The 27,551-nt window shown below is 35.8% G+C and overlaps 1 protein-coding gene across 2 annotated transcripts in view; it reads left to right on the forward strand.

Moving 5' to 3' along the window:
• EDIL3 (EGF like and discoidin domains 3) overlaps window positions 1–27,551 on the forward strand; it is a 427,380-nt gene that overhangs the window by 307,831 nt on the left and 91,998 nt on the right. For both annotated transcript variants that reach the window (XM_086697330.1, XM_086697323.1), the window contains one exon: window positions 4,293–4,477. In XM_086697330.1, coding sequence (XP_086553456.1) covers window positions 4,293–4,477 — 185 coding nt within the window. The remainder of the gene's footprint in view (window positions 1–4,292; window positions 4,478–27,551) is intronic.

Here is a 27,551-nt window from a genome sequence, read left to right on the forward strand (position 1 = left end):
TGTGTGCATGCTCGCGTGCATGTAGCATCAACAAGTTCTAAAACTTGCTACAAAATGAAATTAATGTAGAAGGAGCAGTGTATTTCTTTGGTGGAAGAAAGTACAACAATTCTCACTGGAAACTTTTGTCAAATTTAAATGTGTCCTGTGTTTAGTAGTAACTATGATTTATGTTTTGTGATGAAAGTTCAGTATAAACTGGAATCTGCCTGACCTCATAAATTGCAGCTATGCTGAGGCTCTATGGCATAGAAAAGTAAGCTTTATCTTTGTCCATCCACCATAAGAACTTGGTTTTATTTTGTTTTGTTTAGGTTTTATGAAACATGTAAATTTATCATTCCTCCCAGGGAGATAATACTTCACAAATAAGATAGCTACTATAAATTCATTCTTTATCATTCTTATCTAGCAACCTGCTTATTGTACAAACAGTGATTATCCAGCTCAAAGATAAATCTATCAAAGGACTCAGAGTTAAATAATTCTTGTCTTCCAGGAGCATCAGTACTAGATACAAAGATGAAGACTTAATGTGTAGATCTCACAGTGGTCCCATTTCAATATAGCTAGATTCTGAGCTAAACAGAAAACCTTGCCTAGGCATATCACTGTGCTGTATTTTGGGTAGTTGTTCTTTGTATTTCTAGCATCAACATTTAAAAATGACCTTTGCCACTATGGCCTGAGATTATTTTGTTCAAACAACTGTTTTGTAGAAAGCCAAATCAAAAATTCACATTTGCCCTACTTTTTAGCATGAAAGACTTTATCAAACTTACAATAATGCCACTAAGTCAAAAATAGGAGGATACATCTTTCCAAATGGACAACTGAGAGCTTTTTATTCATTTCAAAAGGTTGCACGGACGTTAAAACATATGCTTTATATCTGTTTCCCTTCTTAGGTTTATTTGTGATATGGAGAAAAGGAATGATTTTTTTAAGCAAATAAAAGTTATTATTAAAAACAGCCAAACTTTAACTGAACCCACTACACTTAAAGGAATTAGAGACATTTGGCCGGATGAGTGAATCTATTTTAAGAATTACATTTTCATACTATATATGGATGTCCCTTATAAAGCAACCAACATACGGTTTTAGTTCTATTAATTATCCTAACAGTGATGTTTTCTTTATTTTGGTAATTCAAACCAGCTTATTGACTGCCAGAAATCTCAACAGAATAATTGCTGTGTAGTGTTTATATTACATGTCACTCTATCATCACAAGCCAATGTCATCCCTAAGTCATTCATCATAAAGCAATCAAGAAGAAGCCAAGCCCCATGGTTTTTAGTTGTTTAACAATCACCTTCTCCAGTTTTCCAGTCTCTTGATTCATGAGGGTCAGTGTCTCTTAGATGGCACAGTTAAACCCCCAACGTATAAATATATGTGACTTTCAGTTTTTATAGGAGTCTACACCTGATGCGTTACAGACTTTATGTTCTTAAAAAGAAGCCAAACCCCATCTCCCCACCCCACAAATTGACTTCAAACTTGCAAGCGGAGGATACTATCTTTCAATGGATGCTTTTAAAAGCTAGGGCACTTCACTATAGAGATAATCAATGTCTTTGTTAATGCTTCATTTTGTTCAGGTGCCATCCATTCTGGTCAAAGTGTTAATTAATCTATATATGTGAAATCATGTGGATGAGAAGGAAATTTTGTAGTGTGAGGCAAATTGGCAGGGAGATTAGCTCTAACACTTGGAAATAAACAGTAATATAATGGTCCAAACTATTTGCCACAATCCACTGCAACACTGTAAAGCACAAGGCTTCCTTTTTGTACCCAATAAACTGTTAGGAGATCTCTCAGCTTGCCTACAAGATCAATAATCTTTTCCCAGACACTTGAAAAAGAAAATCCCCTAAATTCTCTGAAAGAGATATGATTTAAGATGGTTAGAATGAAATGAATCATGACTATAATTAGAGGAGAAACTCATTCATTCATCCATTCTTTGAACAAATTATTCAGCACTTACTCTGGGCTAGATACTAGACAACAGAGTAGATACGAAATGAATTCTATGACTAAGCAGAAATGACCAGAGTAAAAGCATCCCTTTTCCATCTGAGACTTTAAATATTATATCACAAAATGAGAAAAACAACTACCTTTCCCCTTGTATCTTTCTGCAAGCCAAGAGTTTTATGAAGACTCTAGTATCAGGGCAGAGTGGCTGTGGGGGAGTTGGTGGTCATAATAAAAAAGTCAGAAATCTGTAATGCAGGCAAGGCATGGTACCCTCAAATGGCCTGAAGACAAATGGCTTGTCATTAAGACTTTGGAACTTTCTAGAATCTTTGAGATTTGTCATGAAATTTTTCTCCTCCAAAACTAATATTTAGAATTTGGAGCTATTTTTATCCTGAGACTTAGGGTCTAGATCTGTTACACCTAAAACCCAACAAGACTTGTGTTAGGCACACAAGTGGCTAATCCTTCATGTGAGTTTTTGTCACGTTTGCATGGGAAAGGCATTTCTTAGAAGGTGGAGGTGAAGGCAAACATGGAGGAGCCTCAAGAAGGAAGTGATCTAGGTTGAGTAGAGCAGAAAGCAATGGGTTGTAATTAAGAACTATTTATCAATGAGGAGTGCTAAGCCCCCTCTCTTAAAGCCTTAGACTTAAAATGGCCTAGTTTCAGGAAATGCAACCAATCCTTGTCCATTATTTAGTACTCACTGCTGTGCTGATTTGGGGACTTAACGTTGTTATCTGTTGGAATTAGCTTTAGGGAAATAATAAAAACAGCTAACATTTACTGAATGTTAGCTATATGCCTACTGTTTCTAAATACTTTATATTTATTAACTAATTTCTTAGAACACTTTTTGAGGTAGTTTCTATATTACTACCATTTTACAGATGAAAAAACTAAGGCATAAAGTAGTTAAATAATAGGTAAAAGGCCATACAGAGAGCAAGTGGGGAAGCAGTAGATTACACAGAGATGGAGGCCTTGATTAGAGAAGTCCTCATTTTTATCTTGGCTTTCTTGAAGATCAAACTTATGTGTTTCTCGGTCAGAATGTTATAATTATACATATGGAATATTTGCTAATATGATAAGAGAATCGTGCTTCCTATTATGAGCTTTGTGAATGGAATTTTGTCACAGTTGCAATTCAAGATTGGGAAATGGTGTGTACATTTCCTTGAGAAATTGTGTGTGTGTGTGTGTGTGTGTGTGTGCGCACACACAATTTCCTAGTAACAGACAAACCCAAATTTTACACCATGTCATACCTGAAGATATATGTGCCAGATCTGAAAATCTTTCAAAAATATCCAAAACTAGGGGCGCCTGGGTAGCACAGTAGGTTAAGCGTCCGACTTCAGCCAGGTCACGATCTCGCGGTCCGTGAGTTCGAGCCCCGCGTCAGGCTCTGGGCTGATGGCTCAGAGCCTGGAGCCTGTTTCCGATTCTGTGTCTCCCTCTCTCTCTCTGCCCCTCCCCCGTTCATGCTCTGTCTCTCTCTGTCCCCCCAAAAAATAAATAAACGTTGAAAAAAAAATATCCAAAACTAGAGGTTACTGAGTATGACCAAAATGCAGTTTTTATAATAAGACTTGTTCAGGAATGATTTTTGCTAGAATCAGCTTATTTTCTTCTATTATCTATTACTTTAAATTCTATACTTGCACAGTGCCTGACACATGGTATACATCGAGTAAATATAAGCTTCCTCAACATCCAGAAGAAGCCATGTTGGTGCTATAGGAATCAGTGACAAAGATTAACAGACATTTCTTAGAAAACAAAATACTGTCCAGTTTGAAATATACCTTTGGAGCAGTTTGTGAAAATGACTTATTAGTACTGAGGGAATTTTCATTTGCAGCATTATGGAAACAAATAAAAGAAAACCAAATATATTTTGTGAGAAAATGTTCTTTTTTAAAGGTACAATGAAACTGTTGAAAACACGGGAATAGTCATGAGGCTATCAGTAATGAGACAGGAAAAGGCATTTCAGCCTTGTTTTCATTTTGCAAAATCATCTATCACCGAAAAGCGGTTTGAATTATCTGTCTTGTTTTCAATTTTTCCAAAATATATTCCGACAAAATAGTCTGAATTGGCTATCTTGTGTTTCGATTTTTTTTCCAGATTTAGTTCTGATTATAGCCTTTTTTTGGATTTAGATGCTTTCTCTTTGGGGAAATGAATAGCATTAAGCTCAATCTTCTCTTGCCTCTGCAAAATGAACGTAGAAAACTTGCAGGGTCATCCATTATTTTTCTCATGGAGACCTTCTCATTTTCTTTCAGGCTGTTCAGAGCCTCTGGGGATGAAATCAGGACACATACAAGACTATCAGATCACCGCCTCCAGCATCTTCAGGACTCTCAACATGGACATGTTCACCTGGGAACCAAGGAAAGCTCGGCTGGACAAACAGGGCAAAGTGAATGCCTGGACCTCTGGCCACAATGACCAGTCGCAATGGTTACAGGTAATGATATGCCCCGATTCGAGAGTCCCCCCCCCCCCAAAACAAACCACCAGAGTCCAGAGTCAAAGCCAAGCGGCAAGGGTCGTTTATTGCAGGTTCGACCCCGGTCCTCCGTGCACTCGTTGCCGGTGACACTAAGAGGCCCCCAGCAAGGATCTTACAGCTTCTTTTATAGACAGGCACAAACAAGTTAGGGATTTTTTTGAGGTTACAGAGCTGTTATTGGTTGACATTTAAATTTGAACACTCAGCAGAACTCGATTGGTTCCCGCCTTTATTTCAAACCATTCAGCAGAACTTGATTGGTTCCCGCCTTTATGTCAGACTACAACCGGGCGTGCCCTGGCTGGATTCGGGAACGGCGGGGAGAGGGGAAAGATCTTTTCTTTGCAGTTGTGAGTATACCTGGTAATTTTTCTCTTAGCCTCTCAGTAATATTTTCCAAAAACCGTTTCAACCAGCCACTGCTCCTCTTCCTTAGATTTCCTGTTGGTGGCATGAATGTTGGAGTCCTTGCCTTCATTCTAATTTACGTGTGCCTTCCTCTTTGGCTTACCTAAAATTGGTAAAACAGAAATTCCTTAGAAGCCATATTGTGGTGCTCTTTTTGCTGTGATGTTGATTTATAGATGCAGCAGATTGGACCAGATCACAATATGGATAGGTCAATTCAATCGATTATGAGAGCATTTGCATTTTAACTCTCCTCTATTCTAATGTTTCCTGTCAGTATGGGTTTGAAAGTGTCACAGCAGGATGGCAGACCACCTTGAAATCATGCTATTGACCTGCAGATTGTTCCCACAGAATCATGACTCCTGACTTATTAGCTCTTTACCTGTGGTTGCTAAGCAATGGAGCAATTTGATTACATTCTGATAAGAGATCTTGCTTATAGAAGGGAAGCATAGATGCTGCAGTCTGTTTATCATTTGCAAATGAAGTGCAGTTATAGTCAGTGCTTTTTAAAAACAATCTTTTTGAAATGCATTTATCGTGGAGTACTTTTAAGTAGGCACAAATTTGTTAATGTCTTCTGTGGCAAAGAAAAGTAAGACAGCTTAATTCCATAATGAGGTCATTTTATTTCAAAGATAAGAGTTCTATTCTTATTGATTTTTATGCTGTATCCATGAGTTTCAAAACTGTGGTAATTCATTGCGTTTTTGAAAATCACAAAAACAATTATAATAGCACCAAATGTCACTCCTCATGGAACCAGATTTGCCACACCTGAGTCTGTTCTAAGTCATCCGGAATATCCAGTAGAATCTTTTCTGTAGAAATAGTCACTCTTCTCTTTATTTCCCTCTACTATTCTATCTGGATATTTATTGATCTGGAACTTTGTTGAGCTCTTTCATTAGCTACTACGTATTAAGGATAATTATGTGTGTTTTTCTCCTTTTAATGCTTTATGAGCTTTTTGAAGGTAGGTGTATGTGTAGACACACACACACACACACACACACACACACACACACACACTATATTTCCCTTCTCACCATCCCCACTGCCAGCTCCCTGATCTAGGCTATCACTGCTTCACCTGGGTCTTGCAGAAGCCTCCTCACCAGAGTTTGGTATCAACTCTCTAAAAATCTCAAATTGTAACCAGTGTGATTTTTTTTTCCTAAAGTGAGAATATGATTCTCTTACCCTCTTTCTAAAACCCTTCGGTTGCTCCCCATCAGCCTTGGAATAAAGTGCGGATTTCTTAGGATAGCCTGGAAGTCTTCACATGATTTGGTCCCATTTCATCTCTGACCACACTCTTCTAAATTTGTTTCAGTTTCTCAAACCAAATGTTCTCTCTTCCAATTCCTTTATACGTGTCTTCTTCCTAGGGGAAAGTAATGGAAAGAACGTCTCTATCCTTAGAATTCCCTGCCTTGTGTGGCTTATATCTTTCAGCTGCAGTTTGGATGCACTTTCCTCTGGCAAGGCTTTGCTACTACAAGCTCCATCCCATCCCATATCTGGCTTAGGCTCTCTCCTGAATACTGCTGTGTCCTTAGTAATTCTCTCACTGTTCATTATCACACTACATTGGAAATTGGGTTTTCATGTTAGATTGTTCGCTCTAGGAGGGATGAAACAATATTTGTCTTCTTTGACTTTCTCAACTAGTTGTCCAGTACCAAACTGAATACCTGTTACAACACCTGATACATGACAGGTATTCAATAAATATTTGCTGAATGAATGAATAAATGGATAAGTGAATAGTTCAAAGTATAATTCAATTTATTGATTTGGACCTACACAGCATATAATGTTGGTCCCCAACTGGTAAGATACTCAAATTGTAAAATAATATTTGAAAAAAAATCTAAAATTTTATGTTAAAGATCTAGTCTTTATAATATAGGAAATAAATTTTCATAATACATGGACTTTAAGACATTTTCAAGTTCTTGAAGAAACCATGGAAAAACTTTCTTCCAATGGCAAATTAAACTGGTTCTTTGTTGCTGTATAATATTTTTAACTGGATTTAGCTAATATTATCTTAAGTCATAATGCCATGTGGAATAGGATAAAATATTTTATACCTCCTAAGTAGCTCAGACAAGCTAGTAGATTCTAGAAATATCCACATGAAAGGATTGCCAATGGCAAATTTCTTTAGAAAGATAAAATAAAACATTTTTTTACATGGATCAGGGTGTAATCTTCAATCTGAACCTCAATCCATCACTTTTTTAAGATGGCTTTCCAACTGTCTTTTTAAAGTCACTTGCATGCTGAAATGGATTCATTCTGTTGGTGACAGATTTTCTGTCAATTCAAGGACCACTTCTTCCAGTATATGTGTATTTTTTTTGTTGTGTCAAAACATATGCAAAATCTCCAAGACAAGGTAAATTGACATCTTTTCTTATATTTATTTTTTTCTTTTTTGACATCACGCAAGGAAATGCTTCAGAATTGTGTCTATTTTTAGTGTTTTCTCCTCAAGAGAATATAATCTGTTCAACTGTACCTTGTTATGCTTGTTAGTGTGTTTGTTGAAGATGAGATTAACACTTTTATAGATAATGTATAAGGTGATTTTGTTTTTGAATTATTGGTATACTCAGTTTTTGTTGAGACTTCTGAATTTATAAGTTTTAGCTGTCATTTTAACCAAGATGCCTCAGTTCTGAGAAATAGCTCTTCAAAAGAAAGACCATGTCTGTCATTTAAATTCCCTACTTTCATTATTCATTATGCATAAAATTTCTTTTATGCATCAACTATGCATAACCCTCTAATTATGAGAGCTTTACTTTGGTTTAATAGATTTTTATAAAACCTATTCAGATAATATGGGGAAATACAATTATTGTAAATAAAATCCCAAAAACATCTTTTTGCCCAGTCATTGTGCATTTTAAGGGATTCTTATGTATTCTTTTAAAGAATTCTTATGTATTCAAATATCACTTTAACGTTTTATTCTGATTATTATTCTAAGGTTTCTTCCAGTCTCTCCTAGAAGGTCAAAATCTTAGCAGTTTCTCGAGCAAATATCCTTGTGTTATTTTTTTAGAAGTGATCGTACCTGATTACTGTCTTTGAGCTACTGTTAATCATGAAATCATTATGCTATTCCTATAAAAACATGGCAAAAATGTGTTAAGTCCACAGGCAGTCTTAAATGAGAGACATTTCTCAGACCTCTGAAAGAAATGTTCTATCACTTTGATGTGTTTGATGTTCTCTAAAACTTTGAGCAAGAAACCCTACAGTGTGTTTTCCAAAAGCCTCTGAAGGTTAAATTATAGTTTCTGTCTTTCAGAAAATCTTACCTACACCTGAATTAAAAGCTTTTAAACCAATCATTACTGACTCATAGTTGGACATTCTTTTTTTTGTTTTGTTTTGAGGTTTATTATTTAGAGTGATAGAGGATGCATGCATGCAGGGGAGAGGCAGAGAGAAAGGGAGAGGCTCTGAGCTGTCAGCCTGATGCAGGGCTTGATCCCACAAACCATGAGTTCATGACCTGAGCCAAAATCAAGTCAGACACTTAACCGACTGATCCACCCAGCTGCCCCAAGTTTTGGGCATTCTTCATATGTGGTTGAAGTAGATTTTAATCCCCTTTATAAAAATTAAATGCCATTTAACTCACTGAGATCATTTAAGATCAGATGATTACTTTCTATGATTAGTTTCTAAACAAACGACCCAGAAATTTTGTCATATTTTAAGGTGGATTAAATCAGACAAATGACAGAACAGAGGAAGCACATAGTAGGTCCCCCAAAATGGATATCTCCCTTTTTTCTTTCTGGTGATTTGTATAATCTCAGGAGAATGTAATCTGATACCAGCAATCATAACTAAGAATGAACATATGTATCTATATTCTTTGCCTCTTCTAGAGGGATTTTCCAATAAATCTATGAAATGTAAAGTAATATATTACTAGGTAAGTTGCAAACTGTGAGCAGTGTTAATGAATTATATACATTTGCATTTGCAAACAAAATATTCACATTTTTACCCAGGTAGAGTCAGATTTTTCAGCTCTTTACCTGGGAGTAGTGATAACAATATTAACAGCTTTAAATGAACATTATATCATTTGGCAATATTCTCTGCTGAAGTCATATTCTTACTAGAATGTTTATGTGTCTTTGTGGCCATTTTCAGTGGCTTTTCAACAGATTGAGTAAATTCCCTTCTTATTTATGCTCAGATTATACAAACGGATTAAAATTCAGCATGAAATTGAGAATTCAATAACATTCTAACAGGGGTAGAGGCATTACTGATGATAATTTTATAAATTGTGATGAAATATTTTCATCTAGTATATGCAGCTGTACAAGGAGCACTCTAAAAATTAACTTGAATTGATTAAAAACATTTTTTAAAATAAGACATTCTAAATTCTCTTACAGTGAGTATACCATGTACGAATTCATTGCCTTGTTGGTGGTGACTATAGAACTGGATAAGTTACCATCTATAACTGAATCTGCTAAAAAGTTTTTCAGATTTCGTAGAGGGTAGCCTAATATAAACGACTATCAGGAAGGAAAATGTCACCAGATCACCTAGGAAATGACCTTTTGGTCTATTTCACAAGACATTTGCTAATTTAAGGTAGTCTGCATAGTATTTCAACCAAATTAGTAGAATTAATAGAGTTGTTAGGCTGCACATTTTAGTGTTGACCTTTGTCAAAATTGCAGCTAACCCTCCACAGCTTTATTTCAATACTAATTTTGTGGAAATATGTCAGGAAGCAATTGAATTTAAGTTTTCAAGTTAAATAAAACTTATTTAATTTAGTCTGTTTCAGATTTTTAAAGGGGTTTTCTAGCCATAAAATGCATCACTTCTTTACAGCCATTAACTTCTCTTGCCCTCTGGACAATTTATTTACAGAAAAGTTGAAGGAAAATTTTCCAAGGACCTGTAGGCCACTGGAAAACATTTGGCAATGTGAAGAAATATTCTGATTTCCATTTCACTATTCCAAAATTTAATTTATAGTGAGCAATAAGCCCACATAAAGGGTTCAGTTATAAAGCATATCTGAAAGAAATCAAGTAATGGCCCAATTTATGTACTATTGTGAACCAGCTTCCATCCTTCATAACATAACATATCTGGGAGTATATGAAATGAGTCAAAGGATGTCCATATGTGCTTGGAGCATAAATCATCTTTCTTTTTTTTTTATTTTACAATATCAAAAGGAATCTCTACCCTCCAATTAGAAAAAAAAATTATAATTAGCAAAACAAAATTGAGTAGGATATTGACATAGCAAACACTTGGAAGGCAAAGAGAAATGCAACCAGAACTGATGAAGCACACTGAGTGCATAGTGTGAAGTCCAAAAATCTGGTTTTGTGGGCTGATAAATCATGTCAGTGTTCTAGAACTCATTTTCTCTTGTTCATCTAAAATGTGGATATTATAGGGATGCCTGGATGTCTCAGTCAGAAGCGCATCCAACTCTTAATCTCAGGGTTGTAGATTTGAGCCCCACATTGGAGGTAGAGATTAATTTTAAAAATAATAGAATAAAATGTGGATGTTAGAAAAAAGATACCACCCAGGCAACCTTTCCCTTCTAAAAAGGAAAGGGACTCTTGGATGACTGAGTATCTTAAATAATGATTGACCAAGTCCAAAGTAATCAGAAAATTATCAGGACCACCAGCTAATTTCTCATGAAGTTAACAAAAAGACATCATATGATTGACTTAGTGTTGCAGATATAACCATCTAACTTAAAGTTACTCTTTTAAAAAGTTAACTTTGGGGCGCCTGGGTGGCGCAGTCGGTTAGGCATCCGACTTCAGCCAGGTCACGATCTCGCGGTCCGTGAGTTCGAGCCCCGCATCAGGCTCTGGGCTGATGGCTCGGAGCCTGGAGCCTGTTTCCGATTCTGTGTCTCCCTCTCTCTCTGCCCCTCCCCCGTTCATGCTCTGTCTCTCTCTGTCCCAAAAATAAATAAAAACGTTTAAAAAAAAAATTTAAAAAAAAATAAAAAAAAAAAATAAAAAATAAAAAAAAATAAAAAGTTAACTTTGGGGGCACCTGGGTGGCTCAGTAGGTTAAGCATCTGACTCTTGATTTTGGCTTAGGTCATGATCTCATGGTTTGTGGGTTCTCAAGGGTTAGAGCCTCACATGAGACTCCTCGCTGACAGTGGTGAGCCTGGTTGGGATTCTCTCTCCCTCTCTCCCTCTCAGTCCCTCCCCTGTTCACGTGCATGTGTGTGTGCACACACTCTCTCTCTCTCAGAATAAATAAATAAATATATAAAATTCTTAAAAAACTAAAAAGCCAAATTTTATATTACGCATAGTATATTTACTTGATACCTAAAATAGTTCTCCTACCTTTCCACCTGTTCTAAATTTGAGTCATTTCTATGGGTTAGTTTACATCTCTCTATTAACAGTTAAAAGATAAGAATCCCCTAAGACAAAGCAATGAGACATATTAAGCCATTATGAAGCACTAATACACTAGCAATGAATATAGCAAATCATGAAAAATGTACAAAGCAGTAGATTAAGTGCAATGTACAGTTTTGGAAAGCAAGTGTCGATGGTACATAGAAATTGGATGAAGGCTTTGTGGTTTCAGAGGTTATTTTAAATGACTTCATAATTTAAAAATTCACATAAATATTTTTGAAACACCTCCTATAGCAAAACACAATGCCAGGTGCAAGGAACTGAAAGATATGTTCAGCACTGTGTCTGCCTGCATGTATGACAACTGACACCCTAATTTTCATGATTCAACATTCCAGAACCAATAAATAAAAATGGGGGAAATTGGATGCTTCAGCTTAGAACTATTTGAGACCTTTGAAAAAGTGAACAGCAGGACTTAGAAGAATTGTGTGTGCATAACAGGCCCATTCATGTTTTTATGATAATAAGGATTAAGTGACTTCTGGTTCCTTTGTGTGCAAATGAATTTTAATTTTTGACATACTCGTTATCTTTTATTAACGAGATATAGTTTTAATGATGGTAACCATTCTCCTCTAAAAATATGAGCTGAAGATATGCCAGTTAGTGAGACTTAGAACCCGGGAATACTGATTCAAGTAAGGTGAGCATTTGTGAGGGCTTACATATAAGATGGGAATCTCCTTTAATCGGTGTTCTTGTTTTGCCTTTAAAATTTTTTTTTTTCAACGTTTATTTATTTTTTTGGGACAGAGAGAGACAGAGCATGAACGGGGGAGGGGCAGAGAGAGAGGGAGACACAGAATCGGAAACAGGCTCCAGGCTCTGAGCCATCAGCCCAGAGCCCGACGCGGGGCTCGAACTCATGGACCGCGAGATCGTGACCTGGCCGAAGTCGGACGCTTAACGGACTGCGCCACCCAGGCGCCCCTTGTTTTGCCTTTAAAGGAACCCTCTCAGTGACTAAGTTATGTCTCTTTTCTAATGAGGCCACAGAGTGTCTGAGAGGTTTGCTGAAGATTGCAGGGCCAGTCAGCAATAGAAGAGGAACTTGAAATACACCAGGAAGCTTATGTGCTAATTTTTACTAAATATTTTATAGACTATTCAGTGAGTGAGGTGACTCCTTTTACCAGGGGATATTTGTTGCATCACGATGCCCTTTCAGAGCCCAGTGCTCACCAGCATTGCCGTAGCCACTTATCTTGTCTTGAAGGAGAGATGCTGGTATTTCTGTGGATCTAGCTTGCCTTTTAAATTTGTGGTTCCACATTGTAAAAATTTTATGCCCCTTAACAGTGATCATTAAATACACACACACACACTCACACACACACACTCACACACACACACAAACACAGGCACACGTTACATATTTTAAAAATGTAATTCTTCAATTTGTTTGGTTTAAGATAAAACTGATTGGAAATAATATGGAATTTCTAGGTTTTCCTACAACTCAATGGCATGTCTGTGTACACAACCTACAGTTTAGAAAATGCTGTTCATTCAACACTCTTGGTCACAATTAAACTCACCTGGTCCAGTTGCTTTGGTTTGTCCTAAAGACCTTTGTAATTTTTCCTCACAGCCAGTGGTACTATGATGACTAAGTCATTCAATGTTCATTTACATTTATGATTAAGGTCTCTCATTTATGAAGTATTTATCTGCTAGCTAATGTCAACATAAAATAAATGTGTTTATAGTAAATATCACATTCATTTTCTCTTTCACTATTGAACAAGCATTTCTATAGGGAAAACATGCCTCTGTGAAGTGACTTTTACATCTCTAATGTCTTTGTGCTGTGCTACTATTATCGTTTACTGGCGGAGTATGTCTCCTAAAGAGTGTAGGTGCACCTAACCATGCCTGTTCCTGTATTAACCTTTGGTTAGAATCTTCTCTAAAATTTGTTAAGATGTGCATACAGACACATCTGCCCATAGCTGCCAATTAATCACCTTCTGGAATTAGTATGTACTTCTGATAAAAATAGATATGTTTTCAGGCAGTTCTACTACCAGAATTTAGTTCTTCTGACTACAGACTGAGAGTTTCCAAAAGGTTCTTTCTTCCGCAGTGAGATTATGAACTGATAAAATTAGGATAACATATATCACTCTTTCATCCTAAACATGCAGTCCTCTAAAACAAATTAAGTTTCTTTTCTCCCCAAATGATAAATTTTATGAACATTTCCCAAAGCGTACCCTGCAAAACACTCCTTCCATAAGTTCTTAAAAAAAAGATTCTGAACCGAAATATATTTAATAAAGCCTATATCCTCTTCTCTGTTCTTACTGATTCAGATGCATATTAACATAGGATCCTTAAGAATGCAATAAGAAAGAGATTTGTTTTATTTGGAGATTTTTAAACTTATTTGATTACTGAATGCTTTTCAAAAATAACTACCTTAACATCTCTAGGAACCACTATAGAATATATTCCGTACTAATTAAATTGCATTTCTGTTTACAAAGGGCTTTTCTAACAATTTTCACTGTATCCTTATAATAATCCGGGTACATATGATTACTTGTATAAAGAATTTATCTCAAGACATGAAAAAAATATATGAGAGGTTATATGACTTAATCCTATAAATGTCAGAACTTGACCCAAAAATCCAGTTTCTCTATTTTTCATTGAGTGCCGTACTTCATGGCTATTTGCATTTGACATCATATAGAATGAAGTCTAACCTTAGCAGCCTTTCTTTCATGATTTTTTTTTTCACTACAGCCAAATATATGCAAAATATGTATATTCGGAAATAGGGTTTCCAATTCACTGCATTCTTCTATTTTTGTGATAGGCCTACTCAATATCACAATTTCATCAATTCTATGTCCATAACTATACAAGCCATGCATTTAAAATTGCCTAAATGAATTCAAAGCATTATTTTCACTTTCTTTTCAGAAAAAAAAAATGTTTCCCATAAGCTAAAGTTAGCCTAGATGTACCTGGAGAATAGTTGACCCATGTCATGAGTAAAATCGACTCTACATTGGCCACTGAAAGCAAGGAAAGTAACATATGAACATTTTGATTATTAAGAAATATCTCGCATGAGCTAAAGAGCTTAGATAGAGAAGTTTGCAACAGTACACAAATATCTAACACTGGTAAAAAAATTTTCCCTCATTTGTTGAAAAGTGTTTTTGATAATTTTTTAAAACTCTATTTTCCCCTCACTTAAAGTAACAGAGGATCATCATTGAAACTTATCTTTAAATATATAATCTGTGAAATTCATCCTTCGGCAAATGTTCATACATTTTGGCTTTGCCTTATTTACGTTCACGGAGTAAAGTTCTCTTTCTTCGTTGCAATAAGAGAGGCTTTATAACTGATGTACATTCAATTTTAATGTAGAATTCATATCAGAATAGTCCCTGTTTTGTAGTTAAAATGGGACACTAAACATGAGCAATAGACATTCTGTAGCGTTCACCACGGCTGAACAATGGGAACTTGGAACTATGGAAGCATCATTATTTTACAAATATGTTCCTTGCAGAATTTCCTCATTTAAGAGGTCAGATTATAGTCTCTTTGAATAATATAATTGCTGTTGTTCCATGAATCTTCTCTTCTACATGCTCAGTGGCTTTTGATAGAGAACAATATAAAGGAAACAGGTGTGTGTGTGTGTGTGTGTGTGTGTGTGTGTGTGCATATATGTTCAATAGATAGATTCATTTACCAATTTGCACTATTTTCTTTATACTGCTAAAAACAGATAAAAAATATTTCATCTAGGTTAGCCAATAAAAGAGAAAGAAACCAAGAGACATTTACCTGTAATCATTATTAATTAGTATCTACTTATATGAAACCTTGTTCTATAGTTTTAAAATAAAAAAATATAATTTTATAGATTGCATTCAAAATTGTATTAATTATCATTGTGAAATTGTATAAAATTATTATTACCATTTTCTATGCAACATAATTAGCAAAACAAAATATGGTTAAGGGGGCTTAAAGAAAATAAAGTAAAGTAAAAGCAAGGGTAATTAAATAACTATTTTTCTAGTTAAACTCTGAGTCACCTTTCTCCCCTCTCCCAAAATCCTACCACCTATATGAGGGTTTTGTTTCTTTCCTGAGAGGCACTTAGTATTAATCCCCAAAGAAATAAGATTTGATGGCCCTTCATGTACCCACAGTACCCATCTCTTCTGTTAGGTATATGCCTGATAATGTAGAAGATGCTGTATAGACAAAATAAAGGGAAATAGGGGAAATTCTGAAAATAAACAGCTTTAAAGCCTTTAAAGGGAAAAAGCATGCCACCTGATGCTTGTACCTTCTTGCAGGTTGATATCAAAGTCATTTTCTCAAAGCGTGGTTTGAAGACCTACATCAAAATCAGTTGACATGGGCTGGCTGAAAATGCAGATTACCAAATCCCATCCACAGAGCTTCTGATGTTATTAGATCTGGATTAGGCATAGAAAATGTGTATTTTAGAATATATATATTCTGGGATTCTTTCACAAAGTAAAGTCTGAGAGGAAAAGAAATGGCAATTTATGGCTTGACTGACAAACATTTTTAGCTAGGGGCAACCGTTTTAATGGAACTTGCTTAGTTACTGTGAATTGAAAATGACTTGAGTATGAATCTTTTTTTTTAATTTTTTTTAAATCTTTATTTTTTGAGAGAGAGAGAAAGAGACAGAGTGTGAGTGAGGGAGGAATAGAAAGACAGGGAGACACAGAATCCGGAGCAGACTCCAGGCTCTGAGCTGTCAGCACAAGCCTGGTACAGGGGCTCAAACTCACAAACCGTGAGATCATGACCTGAGCCAAAGTAGGATGCTTAACCGACTGGGCCACCCAGGAACCCCAGATATGAATCTAATTGCAGTTTAGGATTAGATGTATCCTGATAGGATACTTCAAATTAAGGAAATGTCGTGGTACCAGTATGCAGAATCAAAAAATTCAGGCTTATATTGATCTGACTTTTATTAAATGAATGAGTCCAACAACAAATCTTTAGTTTCTCCTAACTACATAGTAAATAACGTACATAAAGATGGATGCATAGAACCTTATCTAAAGTCTAAAAAAGGGGAGCCTCTATTGGGTTTTGTATCTCCAATGTTCTCTTGTTATGAGCCATATATATATATATATATATATATATATATATATATATATATATTATAAATATATATATTTAGTATTAAACCATATATGTGTTTTTATATTATATATAATGTATATAAATTATATAAATATACATAAATATTATAAATATATATATAGTATTAAACCATATATATGTTTAGTATTAAGGCTCTAGTGTATAGACTTATGGAACTTGAATTATCAAGGATTTTAATAATTAGTCCTTCAATATTCCTAATAATGACCGTGAGATACTCCCAGTTTCTAAAGTACCACTTGCAGAGAGTGAAATATTTCTGTGAAGATGGAATATTAAGTTTTACTGTTTTTGTCTCATGGAGAGGCTTTGTTGAAAGTAGATGTTTGATGCATGTTGAAAGTCTATTGAATAATATTTTCAAAAATTGTCAATATATGTGCAGTTTATAGGTAATTTTAAACTAACTGATATATTTGGCAAAAAAAAAAATAGTATTTCACAACTGTTAGAGTGATAGACTCTATATAGCAAAACTGGGTTCAAACTCCTTCTCTGCCACTAATTCGTTGTGTGACTCTGACTCTACCTGTTAGTATTGCAATACTCTCATTTTCTAAACAGGAATAATAGTGTCTATTTTATAGGATTGTGTTAATATAGGTAAAGTGCTTAACATAATCATGATAAAAATATCATTTATTATTATGTTATTAATGAGAATAATCCAGTAACCAGTGAAACTGTGTACATTGTCTTCTTTTATTTAAATTTACCAAACAAAATACTCAATGCTTAGTTAAGAATTCCAGGTACATGATGAAGAGCTTTTTGGTATAAGGGGGTTGCAAGTATTGCTTAGGACATACTGATACATACACACACCAAAATGTTGTTTATCTGAACTTCAAATTTAACTGGAAATCTTGCAACTTTTTGATGAATCCAGCAACCCTATTTTTACTCCATCATATTTGATTTCTTTATCCTGGTATCTCTTCTTGAACTAAGTTATGATGCTGATATAGTGATGATTTAATCAATAGATAATGGTTTTAATAGATTGCTCATCTGTAATTGTTTTGCTCTGTGCTTCTATTCCAGATGAATAGACATTGCAGAGCCAATAGTTTATGTGCAATAGAGCATGTAAATGTGCTTAAATTGACCTCCACTTCAATATTACAAATCCCTATTTTGTTCTGGGATTAAAAACAACAACAACAACAGCTATATTCTGGTTCTTCTGTGCTTCATGGATTTCTGGGGACAAGAAGAACCCTTTGGGCTTCACACATGCTACCAGGTGATACACTCTGGAAGTCAGTCTCTCTCACTACCTAGGACCTCACTATAATATTTCCCATCATGAGAATTGATCCAAGTTGCCAGGAATGTCCCTGAGTGACTCTTAATGACATTTGGGATATTGTGTCTATAGTGTGTAGAAATTGCCACTAGATGGCATTTAAGATCCTCAAAGTTTTTTGGCTCCATGAATTCACATTATAAAAAGACACAGTTTTTATGACCTAAACTCAACTTTTGATCCCTTACATACTAGCTGTATGACACTGGGAATTGTATTTTCCCCCTGAGCCTCAGTTTTATTCATTTGGGAAATTTAGTAAATGCCCACTCCACAGAGCTGTTGGAAGATCAAATGCCATCACATATATAACACATTCTACACGGTGCCTGGAATGGGATAAGTGCCCCATTTGAGCAGTCTTTCCTGCCCCTTCCTCAGCATTTTAAAACAGAAACTCTAGAAATTAGCAGTACTGGAGGTAATTTTGACCCCACATCCTCTGGCTGTATTATATTTAATCAAAAGACAAAAGTGAATGAGGAAATAGGCTACTTTGTATCCTACTTTTTTAATCAGCTTACTTCATATATTCCAAAAGTCGCCTAGATTTCTGGATTTTTCCATAATTGTTCTACTTAACTATCTGAATAAGTAGATTGTTCATTGCTTTTATCTATCTATTTCTCCTTCTTCCGGGAAGTCATTTCCTTTGGGGAGCTTCCAGTCTAACTAGGTATTATAATAGAAGCTACCATTCCACCCCACAAGCTGAATTCCTCAGAGAAGAGTCCAGAACTTCCTTGTAAATGGGTTTAAAGAGGCATCTTGTTGGAATTGTCCAGGAAAGGTGGAGGCAGAAATAGAAGACATTCCCTTAAGCTTCACTTGCAAATCAAGCGTGACAAAGTGATTATTTAGATTGTTTTGTGGAGAGATGAAGGAAAAACCAAATATTTACAATCACCTTGGAGTAGCAAGTCCTGGGAGCCACCACTCTGCCCTCAGATATGAAATTGGAAAACAGGCTGGCCCCTTCCTGCCACATGAAGAAAGCTACTCTAAAAGCATGAAGTGAAGAAGAAAATCCCAACCCACTTTGCTCTTTCTTGAGCTCACTATTCATATTAATGGATAATAATTATTTTTGGCATCTGCCAGGCCATACTAACCAATAAGAAGTGGAGAGTGCCAAATATTTAAGAAAAATTCATGGTGTAAAAGTCCTTATGTTTTAGAAAAGCCTATTTACTGATTGTTTTGGGATTGGTTTTGTTTGTTTGGTTCTAGAAGTGTACGGAAACAATGACAGAAGGACAGTATTCTGCCTATTATTCAGGTCTTGGTGGGAAAACTCAACAGAAAAATAGAAGACTTGAAAAATTCTATCTATAAATAATATCACAAATTAAAATGCTAATCAGATTTAAATATAGAAAGTATAGAATCTCTTTAGGAAGTTTTATTCTTTGAGTTTTTTTAATATACTAAAATCTGTTTATATAGAGCATAAATATATTCATTTCCAAGGTGTTTTTTTAATGGATCAAATAAATGCAAAACATATTAGAGAAATCTATCTTAGTCCTTACTATTGCCTTTATAGTTTTGAAAAATTTACCTACTTTCAATATGTCCAAAATAAATTAGAAGTAACAGCTATTTCCTAGTAAAAGTAAAATAAATCAGACTTATTATTTTTCTACCACTTTACCCAATGCATATAGAAACAGAAAGAAAATGGGCAAATGAACAAAAGTATTAAACTGGCCAATTAATGCTAATTAGGAGACAGCTGTATCCAAGACCTTCAAGTTTCACTCATCAGAACCCCATACTTGTTAGGATATTATATTAATGAGGCAAGAATGTAAAACATCCACATCTCAGTATGTTAAATTATCACTTTTTTTTTACATGGAAATTTAATTACCAAATTTTAGACTACCAGGTACTGATTCTAGCTTATTATCAAGTGACACATGATACCTGTTGGAGATATCAAACGTGGAAGATCATATTATTGTTCAAAAGATCAACTGCTACTACTCCCTTGCTGTTCTCCCCTCTGAAAGAGGACAATAAACCTTCTCACCAGATGACTTCATGCTTTGCCATGGGACTTACCTTGGTCAATGAGTGGGGACTGAAGTGATGCCTCTTTCATCTGAGTGGAAGATTTTGGAAATGGAAAAAACAGATAAGGAGTCCTGATTTGTATTATAAAACAACATAGGAGCATGACAGACGTCACTGTCGTGTAGATTCATCTGACCACCACTGCAGTCCCATGAGGCCAAAAGGAAGTCAACCAGCAAGTTCTTTAACTTTTTGTTCTTGAAACTCAAGGGTGGAGAGTATACAAAATAGGAACACAAATACTTATCTATAGAGTTGTTCTAAGCTTTAAATTACATAACACAGATGTACTATTCCGCAAAACGCCTTATTCATAGTAAACCCTCATTAAACAGTTAATGATAAGAAGAATGAACATGGTGATAATTATAACACTGTTACTCTGGACCTCACCCAAAAGGAAATATTTGTCAGTGAAGTGGAATTGATAGGAACTGGGTGAGAAAGCAAACATTTTATAGTATTAATGATAATGACTGCACAAAATTAGCTAGTTTGCAAAGAATGTTTCAACAGAGGTTGCAGACCAATAGCAGTGGTCTGGATTCCAATTCAGCCCAGTTTTTATCAGATGGCACTGGGGGAATTTTAAATTTTTAATTTGAATGGCTTACATGGGACATATGCCCTCTCAGTCACCAGAATCCACCACTCCCTTTTAACTTTCTGAATCAAAACCGCCATTTGTTATGTTACATATAGGCCTATTAAGACATTTAGTTTGATCAAGACCAAAAGCAGTTTTATTTTAGTTGATTTTAAAATAACCTCAGATAAAAAAATAGCCCCCAGCATTTGATCGTTCTTAAGATATGACTTAGAGAAAACTAAGCTCTTTTTTTTAATTAATTTATTTATTTTGAGAGAGAGAGGGAGAGGGAGAAAGAGACATCGAGTGCAAACGGGGGAGGGGCAGGGATAGAAGGAGAGAGAGAATCTTAAGCAGGTCCATGCTGTCAGCACAGAGCCTGAAACGGGGCTGGATCCCACAAACCATGAGATCATGACCTGAGCCTAAACCAATTGTCAGATGCTTAACTGGCTTAGCCACCCAAATAAGCCAAAACAAAGCTCTTTAAATTATAATTTGTATGTGCCATTCTGTCCTATTTCAAAACATAAGACAGAGAGAGGTGCCAAATGCCTGAATGAGGACTTGAGACTGAGAGCTGTTGCACAGCCTTGCTCACCAAAGCAAGTGACTGAGCAAGTTCAGATGAGTAGGAAAGCAAAGAATGATGAGCAAAGCTTGAAGATAAGGCAAACAATTGTGAGTGATGATAAATACATGCATACACACGTACACACACATAACATAGCCCAGGTATTAGCAGAGAATGGGCACAGTGACTATGACACCATTGATGGAAATTTTGTAGTCTAATAAGAGAAATATTCATCAGCAGAGATGTGTCCGAGCAGGACCTCGGCTGAGGAACCATGAACCAGAACTAGTTCCAGGCCCCAGTACTGCAAAAGCTTAGTAGAGCTGGCCTGATTCTGGGAGCAGACACATGGAGACAGAGAAGGCCGAGTGGAAAGAAACAGGAGAACATCACATTCTCAGAACAAGAGTGAACTTGGGCCACTGTCTCCTCACAGGATGTATGTGCACCAAAGTACCCCTTCCTCTGAACGCACCAGTAATGTCATGGCATTTGGCGAACTGAACCCAGGAAGCTGTTCAGCCCCATTTCACTCTCTCAGCTGGGTACCCCATGTGGGACACAATGTGCACAACCATACATGGCAGGCTTGAGGCAACCTGTTGGATGAGAAGAGAAGTAGCATAGATAGCTGGTGCTTCAGATTTGGTCTACTTGAGAATGAGGTGGGGTTCAGCGAGGGGAGCTGGGAAAGCAGGCTTTTATAATTTTGGCTAAGCCTGTCACCTTCTCTGGCAAAGACAGTGGTCTTTTACTGAAGCAGAGACTAAATATCAGAAACAGAAAGGTGAAGGTGAATATGATTGGAGAAATGGTTAGTTCTCAAGCAGCTCAAAATAAGAAATGTTCTCCCGCAGAATTAGTTTTATGATTTTTCAATTGCATTAAACTAGAATCCCTCAAGTCCTCAGTAGCTTTTAGAATCACCTCCATATTGAGGCTGAATGCAGGACTCCCTAAAATCCCTACCTAAGAGTTGTTGGCCTAGGAAATAATGTATTGGCCTTTAAAGAAATGTCTTGAAATGAGGTATTTAGAAAGTTTAGCCTTTAAAAATACAAAGAAGTAGAGTTTTTGTTTGCCTGTGCCACTAACTTATAGTAGGCCCTGAGGCAAATGACCTGCCTTTCCTGGAACTGGGTTTCTAATTTTTGAAGTAGATAGAATATCATCACACAAGTGGAAGTGAAAAGGTTTGTCATCTAATTGATGTGTGCCTGGTATCCAGAGAGAGAAAGTATGATGCCTATGGTTAGTGCTTCAAAATCCCAACTGATCCAGACAGAAACCAGAATGATCCTCCCTAGTGAGAAGTGCAGGTTTGATGCATTGAATCTACACAGACTGACCCCAAGAGCCACATGTTGTGTTTCTAATTGCCATCCCTGGGAGAGACAGGTCTCCTGAGTATTTAACATCATCATCCAGAACTTTCAATTCAGGTAACTTTGGAGGGAATGGCACAAAGAGTGATTATTGGTTCTCATTTCAATATTTTTTATCATGTTATCCTGTGATACTTTTTAACAAACAAAAAAATGCACATTTTTACAGTATTACTCAGTACCACCCACTCATTCAACATATATTTATGGATGAATTCTAAGTCCAGACTCTGGGGATGTAGAGGTAAAGAAGAAAGACAAGGTTCCTACTCTTAAGAAGTTTGTAGCTCATAAAAACACAGCTATAAACAAGAAATAAAAGAAAAGAAATATGAGTATTGTAGAAAAATAGAAAAATCTATTAGAACATATGGTAGAGGTCTGATATGATCTGGGGTTCAGGGAAGAATCCCAAGAAAGTGATATTCGAGCAGAGTCTTAGAATATAAGAAGAGTTAGTTGTGCCTATAAGTAGGAGGAAAGAGATAGAGTAAAACGAATATTTCAGGAACAACAATAAATGTAGTCCTAGAAATAAAATAAATGTAGTTTATCTGAGAAAATGAAAGAAGTTCAATTCCTAACAATCTGAATGAAACTTCAGGTGCATTACCCAATATGGGCTCTGCATACAACTTTAAATAAAGTGGCAGTACAATAGTAAAATGAAATTTAGGATATTTAGTGGAATAGCTGTGCCAATGAATGACCCCATTTTCAGCAGTATTCACAAATATTTATTATGAATTAAATGAATCTAATTTTAAGGGATCATTATTATTTTTAAAATGTAAGTGATTTTACTTCTTAATCCTCTAAGAAAAGTTAAAAAGCTGTCATTTAAAATTAAAACTGAAAAGTTTCTATAATAAGAGTTGGAAAGACGGGAAATGAGATTATGATCCCAGCATGAAAAAGAACTAGTCAGCAGGATCTTTGCTGAGATTCAGCCATATCAACATGAGGATGAACTTTGCTCTCTATTGCCCTAAAATTGCATCAAGTGTAGAATAAAAAGCTTTATTTCTTTAACTTATTTATTTATTTATTTATTTATTTGTTTATTTGGAAAGAGACAGAGATAGTGCGAGTGGGGGAGGGGCAGAGGGAGAGGGAGAGAGAGAATCTCAAGCAGGCTCCGCACTGCCAGTGCAGAGCCTGATACAAAACTCAAACACATGAAATCGTGATATCGTGACCTGAGCCAAAACCAAGAGGGCACCCAAGTGCCCCTAAAAGGCTTTATTTTCATAGACATTCAAATGAATTATTTTTATCTACAGCTAATATTAGTGAAAATTCTGATGTTAATATTAGTGAAAATTCTGATGTGGGATCATAATGATTTGAGAAATCCATTCTGATTTCATGAGCCCATTTCAAGAAACATCAGTATGGTCTTATAGTCTATGATAAAAACAACATCACAGAAGAGTAAAAAATAAATGACCGTATCACCTGAATCCCAACAGCTCAGGTACTGGGAGGGATCACTCATTTAGGCCTATAGGATGAACACAGTGGGACTTGATATCAGTGATAAAGCCTGTCCGGCCGAAACCAGAGAAGACTTTGTCTTCTGTGGGTTTATTGACCAGTGAGGAGGTGGAATACCAGAAGAGATCCCAATACAGGGTTCAAATTCTAAGTCTGCTGCTAGAATATGTATTCTTAATTAGCAGGGCAAATGACTTCACCTCTCCAGGTCTCCTCATCTTCAAAATGAGGCCAACTTTACCTCAAGGGATCACTGGGGAGCTGAAATGAGAGGGCATCCATGAAAATTGTTACCATACTGCTCAGTACATAAATAATAAACAGACACCCCCTCACCCTATTTCCACATGAATATACCATACTGTAGTAGGCAAAATTACAGCAAGGGCCATCCTAGATGGTTTGAAGACACATCTGCTTTTCTGCAGTGTCTCCCATGTAGAGTTGATTAGGACATGGTGATGATGATCATGACTACAGTGAAGGAAGCCTAGCCTATCATCTTATAGTTTCTCTCGATTACTTCTAGAATGACCTGATCACTGCTAACTAAAAGGTAAAAATGTTTTTACAAACTGCACAAAACGTACCCGTTAGTCTTTGAGAGAAACCAAAGCTTAGTTGTTTTTTTTTTTTGAATAAAAAATGAAACATGAGAAACAAGTGCCATTCTTTTCTCAATGAAATGATTGCATCTAATTTTGTTGCATGCATCTGTGTTTGTGTTTAATGGCAAGTGTAATTATGCACCTGTGATGTGCGGCTCTTCTAATTTTAGTAAAATTGATTAAACTATTTAGAAAATACATAACAAATTACTCTTTAAAAATGAGTAAATTTAAATGCTGAAGCCTTTTTAACTATCTTTCAAATTTCTTCTAATTTCATTCAGTAGCTGCACACAGCTTTTGTGTACAACAGCACAACCTGGAGTCTTTCCAGTGGGTTCAGAGTCTTGTTCCGCATTCTGCTGGCTGAAGAGTGACTGCAAGCCAGCCAGTGCCCCCCTCTTCCCTCCCCAAAGAGCTCCCCACCTCGAGAGGGCCATGCAGAGAAAAAGCGAGTCTTTGTTCTTGTGTCAGAAAGATAGTTGTGGGGGTTAAGAGGATAGACGCTTTTTGTCAGACTGCCATGTTAAAATGTAGTCCCAGTACAACTCTGAGTCCAATTACAGTAAAACCTTGGCTTGTGAGTAACTTGTTCTGTGAGTATTCCCCTAGATGAGCAAATATTTCTAATAAATTTTAACTTGATAAACGAGTGATGTCTTGCAATACGAGTAGTATGTGATGCCGAATGTCACAGGATCACAACTGAGCCAATGGTTCTTGAAATTCGCTTTGATATACAAGTGCCTTTGTCTATAGTCATACCACCCTAAAAGCGCCGGATCTCATCTGATATACAAGTGCTTTGGATTACAAGCATGTTTCTGGAATGTATTATACTCGCAAACCAAGGTTTTACTGTACTAAATATATCCATTAGGGAGTGCAGTCAGGCGTAAGGCACTGGTGCATCACCTAAAGTATACAGAACTCTGGACACACCGGATTCTTTGCTTTTTTTTTTCCCCAAACTTTATGTCCCTAGGTGTTACATGCCAATTGGCTAATATGTTAATGTTTTTTAATTATATATGTCTTCAAGGCTTTAGTTTAATTTTGAAATAAGACAGAAGAAAAAAATTAAGGAATTATGGAAAAGATGGAAACAAGATACTAATTCTTATTGGTCAAGTGATTGGATTTTTCGTATGTAAAGTTGTATTTTGATCAGGAAATAATCAAGTTGAAATTAATCACACAAAAAAGTAAACAAGAAAGAAATAAAAAGAAATTAATCACCAAAATGGTAAGGGGAAAGCAGTGCAATATGCAGGTAGTAAAGAAGGTATAGGACTTAGGAGCCTTGTCTCCAGAGAAGCGGCCTATACTGGAATTGTGTGGGTCAAAAAAGCAAATTACATAAAAAAAACCCAAGGACAAACTCTTGACAACTCCTTGATGAGCTACACCTGCTAGGGCTGAGGACACACAAGACTTGAAAGTATGACCTTTGGAGGAACAGTTCAAACCTGAGGATCCTGACAAGTCCTATGGTCTGGCTTTCCCTGGGGAGCATGCCTGAACGTTGTTGAACGTTACACTCAGACATCTTCTCAACCACTCACCTAGTTGTCTTAGAACGCATCTCAAAATATTTCACTTCTGATGGGAGAAACATAATTGCATGTACTGGGCACCAAGGAGTATTATTTATATTTGTTAAAGTATAGAGCATACTTTTAAAATGCCATTAATAGTCTCTATATCACAAAGCAGCAGTGGTCAAAGTATGTTTCAATATGTTTATTTCTGTTTCTTGAAATTTTCTTGGCCATTTTGTATGAGTGCTTGAAAATACCAGCCTTCTTTTCAGATTATTGTTGGCATTAATAAAATTTTGCTGTCTACATAAGCTGTGGGACTCAGAAATTTAAAGCAAATATTTCAGAAACTCTGACTGAAACTTTTTAGTTTCTAAAAAAGAATGTGTGGACTCAAATTCCTCTTCTATTTGTTCAGTGTTCCGCTTCCCTGACCTAGGGTTTGATTCTCCTTTTTCACCTATGGGAGTGTATTTTCTCATGCAGAATTCTCAAATTAATCAGAAATACCAGTTGTCAAATAAGATTTATTAGTTCCATTTTATGAGTAACTTTAATTTTAAAATGAAAGCTAACATTAAACTTAGTACATGATTTTTCTGTTTAACCATTTGGATACTTAAGGAAATGCCATAAAGGTACGTTGTAAAGGCCAAGTGTATTTTAAAGGTTATGTCAGTGGACCAAAAATTGCCTTTCTAAGGATGTTCAATATGGAACAGAATGTTAATTGATCTTATTGGAGAGATCCTCTTAAAGGTTTTTGGCTTAATTAAACAGTTGTGTTTAATCCATTTCAGATAAAACTTTATTTTTAATTAAGTAGGAAAGGCATTCAGTAATCTTACATGAGTTTTTTCTGAGAAGCTCTTTCATAAGAAAAAGAAAACACAGATTTCTCCATATGTAAAGAACAAGTGTATTTTTCAAATACTACTTTATGCTTCTCTCCATTATGGTTCAGGGAGCATGTTAACAAACTTTAGTGAGGTTTTATGCTAATGTATCCAGCAAATCTAAAATTATAACTGAAATTCCTCTGTAATATTTTAAGTTCTTAAAAGGGCTTTTGTACCATCTTTAGTTAGAGCTTGGCTGGTAATAAGCAGTCAACAGGCAGAATTACCAACTAAATCAAAACTCCAAAATAATTTTTAGACCTTTGCCTGAGAATACAGTTTGTTAAAGTAAAATATATTATCCAAAATATCTTTAATTTAGCAAAATTCCTTAATGAAAAAACATCCAATTAGATGTTGGAAAATATTGTCAAAAATATTTCATATCTTAAGAAGTCAGTTTAGTGTACTACTATTAATTTTTTTAAAAAACTTTAATGTTTATATTTGAGGAAGAGAGAC

Source organism: Puma concolor, chromosome A1 (genome assembly GCF_028749965.1).
Source record: "Puma concolor isolate L17-30 chromosome A1, mPumCon1.1.hap2, whole genome shotgun sequence".
Taxonomy (NCBI): domain Eukaryota; kingdom Metazoa; phylum Chordata; class Mammalia; order Carnivora; family Felidae; genus Puma; species Puma concolor.